We start from the raw sequence: 8,460 nt of genomic DNA on the forward strand, positions 1-8,460 counted from the left end.
AACTCTCTCTGCCACAGCCAGCATGGCCCATGTGGCCCAGCAACAAAGGGCTGATGCCGGTATGTGGAGGAAAGGGGCCACGTGCCATCAGGGACAGGGCGTCCTCAGAGGAAGGCTGTGGTGCACGGCCCCCTGCTTCCCAGGCTCATCAGCTACCTCGTTCTTTGGAAACTGATTTTAAGTAGGAGGAGAGCTCTCCCGGACCCCCCTGCCCCCGACCGGCACTCGGCCCGACACCCCCCCCCACCTCCAGCCCCAAAGGTCCCCTCGGCCATCCTGCACCGGTCACTGATGGGGGGAGGGGTCAGGTTAGAGAGGAAAGAGGGCTGGCAGGGGACCAAGCAGCGCTAAAGCATCGGGCCACACAAACAGTGGGGACAGCCGCCCAGCAGCCGCAGACTGCGCGGAACATGGCATGTGCAAGGGTGCGTGGGCACCTGAGTGGGCACCCGGGGGACGCTGTGGGGGTGCGCCCCTGACGCTGGTGTGGGGGCCTCCTGGCACTGAGCCGGCGGGCCTCCCTCCCTGGTGCCGGACAGGGGAGCCTGGTGAACACGCTACGGGAGGTGGAGCCCACGTCGCACATGGGGGTGCCCCGGGTGTGGGAGAAGTTCATGGAGCGGATCCAGGAGGCGGCGGCCCAGTCTGGCTTCATCCGGCGCAAGATGCTGCTCTGGGCCATGTCAGTGGCCTTGGAGCAGAACCTCACCTGCCCGGGCAGGTACGGGAGGCCGGGGGAAGAGGGGCGGCAGGGTGGGGGCACAGGGCCAGCAGGCACCCGGGGATCTGCTGGGCTGGGCTTGTTCTGGGGACCCCTGTGCAGAGGCCCCAGCACACACCGGGCCGGAGACCTCTTCCCAGACGGTCCAGGAGACGGTCCCCACCTCTAGGTTCTGGCTGGCAGGACGGCCTCCCGCCCTCTGGGTGGCGTTCACCTCCTGGGAGTGGTTCCTTGCGGTCTCCTGGGGGATTTCCAGACTCCATAGGGGGCCAGGGAACGGGGCACGGTGATGCGCCCTCTTCCAGCCTTTCCAGCCCCGAAGGGACCCCACGGCCATCTGACTGCTTGTCCCACGCCCACACAGCCCTGGGGACGGTCCATGGCATTGCCCTGGCCACCCCCAGCAGAGTTATTTTCCATCACTAGTGAGTCTGTGAACCGGCATCAGGTCTCGTGAGAAGCACACGCATGTCCACAAACATGGCCTCGTGTGCACAGACAGGGACAGTGGACACACATGGGCGACTTGTCTGTGGGCTTCAGCGGGGATCACGCCCATTGGCCCTGCGTGTCCGTGCAAACAGACCACAAGGTTCCGCACACAGACGGCCCAGCTGGGCTGACCTCCAGGCTCGGGGTGCGGTGCACACGGGGCACAAGCACCCGGGCGTGCGCGCCCGCTCACGGCCAGCGAGCAGCCTCCCGATGCCCCCCTCGCCCCTGTGAGCACATGTGTTCCTCCGCCGACCACTCCCCACTCCCCGCAGCGACCTGAAGCCCTTCTCGGCCCGACTGGCGGATTACCTCGTGCTCGGCAGGGTCCGGCAGGCGCTGGGCTTTGCTAAGTGTCAGAAGAGCTTCTACGGCGCGGCTCCCATGACAGCCGAAACGCAGCACTTCTTCCTGGGCCTCAACATCCGCTTGTATGCAGGCTACGGCCTCAGCGAGACCTCGGGCCCCCACTTCATGTCCAGCCCCAACAACTACCGGCTCTACAGGTACCCATAAGCCTCCTTCCCTTGCTGGACCCCGGGGCCACCACAGAGTGGCTGTCCTGAGCCATCACTTCCATCCTGGGCCAGGCCCCTGGGACCAGGCGTGCGCGTGGTCTTGGCCATGCTGTCCCCGGGGGCCTGAGGTCGCAAGCTCCCCCCCATCCCCCACCACGGGTTCTGGCTCCGTCCCCTCCCTCCTGTAGAGTGGGGTGTTGTCACAGGCTGTCCCTGCTCCACTGTGGGGGGAGTAGTGGGGAGGGCAGGGCATCGGGCTCTCCGCTCGGCAGGGAGCCTGCTTCCTCCTCTCTCTCTCTCTGCCTGCCTCTCTGCCTACTTGTGATCTCTGTCTGTCCAATAAATAAGTAAAATATTAAAAAAGAAAAAATACAAAAGCTCTGGAGGCTAAGAGGGAGAGGTTGGAGAGATGCTCCTGGCAGAGTCTGACCCTAGACTGAGGCCCGACCAGCCCCCTCGGCCGCCCGCAGCTCCGGCAAGGTGGTGCCAGGCTGCCTGGCAAAGGTGGTGAACGAGGACGCCGAGGGCATCGGGGAGATCTGTCTGTGGGGCCGCACCGTCTTCATGGGCTACCTCAACATGGAGGACAAGACGCGGGAGGCCATTGATGACGACGGCTGGCTGCACACGGGCGACATGGGACGCCTGGACGCGGACGGCTTCCTCTACATCACGGGGCGGCTCAAAGGTGAGCGCAGCCGACGCCGTGGCTGCAGGCTTGGGGGAGACATGCCACGGCCTGGGTGCCCCGAGTCCTGAGCCCGTATGGAGCTCATGCACTTGGGCTGACAGCATCGTAAGAGGACACCCAGAGAGGGTAATGGACTTGCCCAAGGTCACCCAGCTAGGTGGGGCTGGGCTCCAACTCCCTAGAGAAACAAGGCAAGTCTTTCCAGAAGATTCTGGGGCATAAATATCATGCATTTTTACATGCAAAATGGGTATGATATTGAGAACACAGATTGGATATAAAATTTAGAATAAAGCAGGAGACTTCAGAGAAATTTCCCATGAGGGATGTGGCCCTGGCAAGGGGGACAGCTGGGGACTTGCACGGAAATAGTGTTTTGCTCACTGCCCAAGGGGATGTAAGCCCAAGCACATCCCTGAGGGGAGATCTCTGCCTGCTTCCCAGGGGAAGCCAGCTCAGTGAGTGGGGGAACAACTCTGCAAATCTCGCAGGCAGGAGTGCCATTCAGCTGGGCTCTGAGTGTCACAGGGGGCCGGCCCTCTGGGCAGAGTCTGGGCAGGCCTGGCTTGAGCCTTGGGAGGAGCTGAAACCGTCCTGGCTGCCAGCCCACTGCCCAGGGCTGTGAGATCCCTGGAGGCACAGTTCTGCCCTGCCGGGCTCCGGCTGAGCGCGCCGGCTGAGCGCGCCGCCTAGGGCCCTGCTCGGTGACAGCAGCTGAGGGCCAGCATGCTGACGGGGAGGGTAACCAGAAACATCCAACCTGAGTTGGCCCTCCTTTCAAAATAGTATGGTTAGGGGTGCTGGGGTCAGGCGGCGGGGAGCCCTGTCGGTGAGGTGTCTGCCTTGGGCTCAGGTCAAGATTCCGGGGTCCGGGGATCGAGTCCCGCATCGGGCTCCCTGCTCAGCTTCTCCTTCTCCCTCTGCTGCTCCCCCTGCTTGTTCTGGCTCTCTCTCTGTGTCCAGTAAATAAATAAAATATTTAAAATAGTATGGTTAGAGGCTGGAGTCCAGCCGGCTTTTCTGCAGATAAGCATCTACGGCCCAGCCTCCGTGCGGAGGAGACCGTGCTCGCGGGCTCACCTCAGGGGGCCATGTGGGAGCCGCTCATCCGCCTGTCCTGGCACCGGAGGATCTTGTGGTACGGCCTGTTATCTGGCTGAGTGAGGCCCACAGCCTCGGTCTTCATGTTTCAGACGACCTTGGCTGGAATCATGCCAGTTCCCTACAAGATTTTGACTTCGGTATAAACAAACAAAAAAACCTCCACGTGGTCAAACCACCAGGAGCAAAGACAGGCGTCACAGCCAGGGAGAGGTACCTGTAGCTCCTGAGGTGGGCACCGATGGGCGGAAGCGACACGGCCTGTCCCTGGGTTTCAAACCTTCAGCTTTGTGTCGCCCAGCCGCGTTTCCTACTGTGCGGTGTGGAGGTTTCTGCACATTTCTCCTTAGATCTGCTCCCGCGTATCTTATTTTTGAGGTGCTACAGTACAGAGCATCATTTAAAATGTGCTTCTACTTCTTTGCTGCCAGCGGAGGGGCCTTGTCCCACGGGCTGGGGTCATGTGACCCCGGGGGCGCCGGTTGGAAGCTGGCGGCTCGTAGACGTCTCTCCAGCTCTCTGTGCACAACACCCGATCGTCTCAAATGCTGACAGTTTCGTTCCTTCCTCTCCGTTGCTTCTGGGTGTTTCTCTTGCCTCCTGCGCTGATAGGACGGGCAGAGCAGCAGGGGGTAGACGTGGGGACAGTGGCCGTCCGTGGACCGTTCCTGATCGTGGGGGAACGCTCCCAGCATTCGATCCCTGAGCGGGGATTTTTGGAAAGGTGCTCCTTGCCGTGCCCAGCCTGCTGAGGGCTTCTTTGCACACTAACGGGTGAAAGACAGTGGTAGGAGGTGGGGGGAGGGGCCAGAGAAAGTCCCAGAAAGAGAAAGGCCGGGGTGCTGACGGCCGCTGGGCTCTGCCTGGTTGCGGTGCCCTCGCCGCCCCACCCCTGCGCCGCCGACAGACCGTGGTCTGCACGCCTCCTGTCCGGCCAGCCTCGGGAACCACTCCTCTATCGCCCCGCTCGCCAGCGTCCTGAAGCTCCGAGCCCCAGCTCAGCGGCCGGCACCCACCCGGGCAGCCCCTCGCCAGGCTCTGGAGGGGCCCCGCTGCCCCGCCGTTGCCTCCCTGCCGCCCCAGACGCACAGGTGTGCCCTCTGCCCACGAGACCCAGTTCACACTCAACATGCAGCCGGGCCACGAGCCTCGCTGTCCCACCACCCTGGGAGCTCCCTGCCGCCAGGTGTCCGCACGGGACCTGCACACAAGGGGACTAACTCCTCCTTGTTGAACTAGACCTGGGGGCTAATCCAGCAGAAACTGGCCAGGTGTGTTGAGCAAATGTCCGCTTACCACCATCTGGCCTGGCCGTTAACCGCCCTCCAGGGAGGAGCCCAGAGCGCTAAGTGCAAACGCTGGTCTCGCACACGTGCCCGCGGCGGATGCCTGAGTGAGTGAGGCAGTGGACGAGGCCTGGACGCTGGGACTGCAGCTCTGGGGGGGGGGCGGCCCCCCCAGAGGGACAAGGGCTCCCTGAGAAGAGCACGTGGGGTGTTAGACGGAGTCGGGAGGGCTTGTTGGGAAGATGCAGGCGGGGGGAGAGGCTCACGGCAGGAGCTTGGGAACGGGCTGTACCGTGTTCCCGAGGCTACTCGACCTTGGACAAGACACCTAACCGCCCCAGGCCTCAGTTTCCCCATCTATAAAATGAGCTGCTTTCTAGGCCGGTTGTGAGGGTTCAGTGAACCACTGCACATGTAGGACTTAGCACAGTGCCTGGCCCACGGTGCGTGCCGGGTGCCTGCCAGGGAGCGGCAGCTCAATTGTTGGGTGACAGCGGCACGTCCAGGGTGCTGGGTGAGGCCTGAGCAGGCAGAGTCTTGGACGATGAGCCAAAGAGTGGGAGCCCCAACCAGACATTGCTCCAGGAACTGCCCCGTCCCTCAGTAGGTATCCCCCCGGCAGGTTTATCTCCCAGTGGGTGTCCCCCAGCAGGTGTGAGGAGCCTCTGAGGGTGTGGCACTGCCCCCCGACCCTGAGTATCCCCAGTGCTGCCAGGCGCTCCTGCCTCCAGAGGCTGGGGCCAAGGCTAGGGTCCTGGTGCAGCCGGGTCACCTGGACTGAAGCCTATGCCGGGGGCCTGGCCCTGCCTCCCCAGAATTAATCATCACAGCGGGCGGAGAGAATGTGCCCCCTGTGCCCATCGAGGAGGCTGTGAAGACGGAGTTGCCCATCATCAGCAATGCCATGCTGATCGGGGACCAGAGGAAGTTCCTGTCCATGCTGCTCACCTTGAAGGTAAGTCGGAGGGGCTGGCTCTGCGGGGGGTGTGGGTCTGGTCCAGGCAGAAGCCATGCTCGGCCGGGACACATCTATGTCTCAGACTGTTCTGGGCTAACCCGGTGGCTGCCTGCAGTGGGGGCGGGCAACACAAGAGGTCACAAGGTGCTGTGATGACCCATTATAGTCCAGCTCAGCCTGGCTCCCCAAGGCTCCTCCCCTGGCTCTCCCTGACCAGATGCTCCAAGCCCAGGCTGCTGAGCGGGGAAAAAGCCCCTGGTTTTCCTGGCTGAGGTCCTTCTGGCTATCCTGCCACCACGGGCTCTTTGGAACAGCTCGTGGTGACCCACACCCTCCGAGACTGGGGCTTGGGTCTTGTGGGCCAAGGCTTGGGCCCGATCTGACCTCTGGCTTTTCAGTGCGTGCTGGACGCAGACACATCTGAGCCAACGGACAGCCTGACGGAACCAGCTGTGGCCTTCTGCCAGCGGGTGGGCAGCAAAGCCACCACTGTGTCTGAGATCGTGAGCACCAAGGACGAGGCCGTGTACCAGGCCATCGAGCAGGGGATCCAGAGGGTCAATAGCAAGGCCGCCGCCCGACCCTACTGCATCCAGAAGTGGGCCATTCTCCAGCGGGACTTCTCCATTTCGGGTGGAGAGCTGGGTAGGGCTTTGTTTTTCCTGCTTGTCTGTTCTCACTATCGCGAGGGCTGTGTGGGCAGGCAGGGGCCACAGCAGGCTGGCGGGAAGCAGCCAGGGCAAGCAGAGAGCCACGGACGGTCCCTCCTCCTGGAGGGAGGACACGGTCGCGCGGTGCCGGCTCGCGCCCGGTGGGAGTCTGCCACATGCACTAAGTGTGTGCTGGAGCCTATGAATTCAAATGTACAACATTTAACTTTGCTCTGACTGGGGGGCCGTTCTCCCCTGAAATCACAGTGGGAGCAGCAGGCAGACCCCAAGGCCCTGGCTCTGGGGGCTCAGCTCATGTACAGGTAAAGGAAGACCTTCTGGACCCTGGTCCGCGAAACCAGGGAAGCTGCAGTACAGCCCCGGCTGGACAGAGAAGTGACTCTCGGCTGTGGCACGTGGTTCGCAGCCGGGGGAGGCGGGATGGTTTCTAGGACAGCCTCTGGCCCGTGAGGCTGCAGCAGCACGCTGAGAGGCCCTCAGAGCGTGGAGCGCATCTGGCTGGCCAGCACGAACAGAGGGACACAGGTGTCCTCTCTGACCAGCTCCGGAAAGGCCTTTGGTTCTGAAGTGTCTGGTGTCACAGCCCAGAGTGCATTCAGCCTCTAAGCTGCCCCCAAGCTACGTCGCACTTGTGACTGTACTTTAGAGGAGCAAGGACAGGGATTTGGGAAGACCACGGTCGGCGGAGGTGGCGCTCCCAGTCTCCCCCGCCCGTCGGGCAAACAGAGTGCAGCGTCCGGCGCGGTCGTGTACATGGTCCCCGGCAGCTTGTCAGGACGTCAGCCGCTTGCCTGCTCGCCCGTGCGGCTGTTGGCCGCAGCCTTGTCCTGAGGCTGCCCGTGTGCTCCCGGCACAGTGGCTCGCCGAGAGCCCCGGACAGAAACCGTAGTTGTGCGGGTCTGTTTGTCTCCATCATTGATTCACCGAGAGAACAGAAAATGCTTGGGGAGGACCAGAAGTGGGTGCAGGATAAGGAAGGCGGCACCTCATGGTCTTTCGTGATGCCTGGTGGCCCTTCGGCTGCGGGCACAATGCTGGGGCAGTGGAGGGGGGCACGAGGGTGTAGCCGCAGGGGCTGGGTCACTGGGCACCACCCAGCGGGCTGGCCTCACCCAGATCCTTACACACACCTTCCCAGGCTTCGCGGCATCCGGGCCTCACTCCCTCTTTCCATTTGCTCCTTTAGGTCCGACGATGAAGCTGAAGCGGCTCACGGTTCTGGACAAGTACAAAGACATCATCGACTCCTTTTACCAAGAGCAAAAGAAGTAATCAGGGGCCATCTTCCCAGCTTCCGCTGAAGACGGCAGGTCTTTCGGAGGGCCGGCCTGAGCTCCGGGCGCCTTCGGTCTGGGCGCTCGGACACCTGGCAGGGCTGTGAGGTCGCCGTGTCTGGCCACGACACGGGCCTCTACGTTTGCCAGGTCCGGGGCCAGCAGCAGCTGACGACTCCAGAAGCTTCCCATGTGGGTAGTTTTAATTTTAAGCATTGCTTTTTGTCCAGGGGACGCATGAGCTCAGCGCTCGCCCCGGAAGTAGCAGGCAGGTGGCGAGCTCGCGCTGGGGAGGAGGGCGAGGACAGTGGGGAGGACGGCTGGAGCTCCTTCGCACGCTGCCGGAGAGCCAGTACTTAGAACTCACCTCCGGGCTGACCTGCTCTGGAACCGCGGCCGCTTCTGTGCCTGTCAGCACCAGGACACCTCACACTTGCCAGCTGATCTGATGCTTAATAAAACCGCTGCCGCCTATCTGATTGTACGGGTGTGATTTGAGTATTAAACCGTTTAACAGAATTGCCAACAAGGACCTGGTTTTTCTTGTCCGTGGAGCAGGCGGGCCAGGTCGGAGTCGTGGGTGTTTCACCCATGGGACCATCGCGCCCCGGAGCCCGCGGGGCACAAGACGGCGTGGAGGGGCGCACACTATAAAGGCTGGCGGCCTGCGCCAGCCCCACACCCCAAACACGCGGAGCCCCGCCAGGAGGCGGGAGGTGAGAGGAGGCCCCTCAGTCCATTCTGGAAC

The 8,460-nt window shown here is 62.6% G+C and overlaps 1 protein-coding gene across 2 annotated transcripts in view; it reads left to right on the top strand.

Moving 5' to 3' along the window:
- The window catches only part of ACSBG1 (acyl-CoA synthetase bubblegum family member 1), a 41,379-nt gene extending 33,148 nt beyond the window's left edge, over positions 1-8,231 (top strand). For both annotated transcript variants that reach the window (XM_059179771.1, XM_059179772.1), the window contains 6 exons: positions 540-721; positions 1,489-1,719; positions 2,202-2,419; positions 5,625-5,764; positions 6,166-6,412; positions 7,625-8,231. In XM_059179771.1, the coding sequence (XP_059035754.1) occupies positions 540-721; positions 1,489-1,719; positions 2,202-2,419; positions 5,625-5,764; positions 6,166-6,412; positions 7,625-7,710 (1,104 nt within the window). In that variant the 3' untranslated portion in view covers positions 7,711-8,231. The remainder of the gene's footprint in view (positions 1-539; positions 722-1,488; positions 1,720-2,201; positions 2,420-5,624; positions 5,765-6,165; positions 6,413-7,624) is intronic.
- Positions 8,232-8,460: the final 229 nt, after the last annotated feature.

Source organism: Mustela lutreola, chromosome 7 (assembly GCF_030435805.1).
Source record: "Mustela lutreola isolate mMusLut2 chromosome 7, mMusLut2.pri, whole genome shotgun sequence".
Taxonomy (NCBI): Eukaryota; Metazoa; Chordata; class Mammalia; order Carnivora; family Mustelidae; genus Mustela; species Mustela lutreola.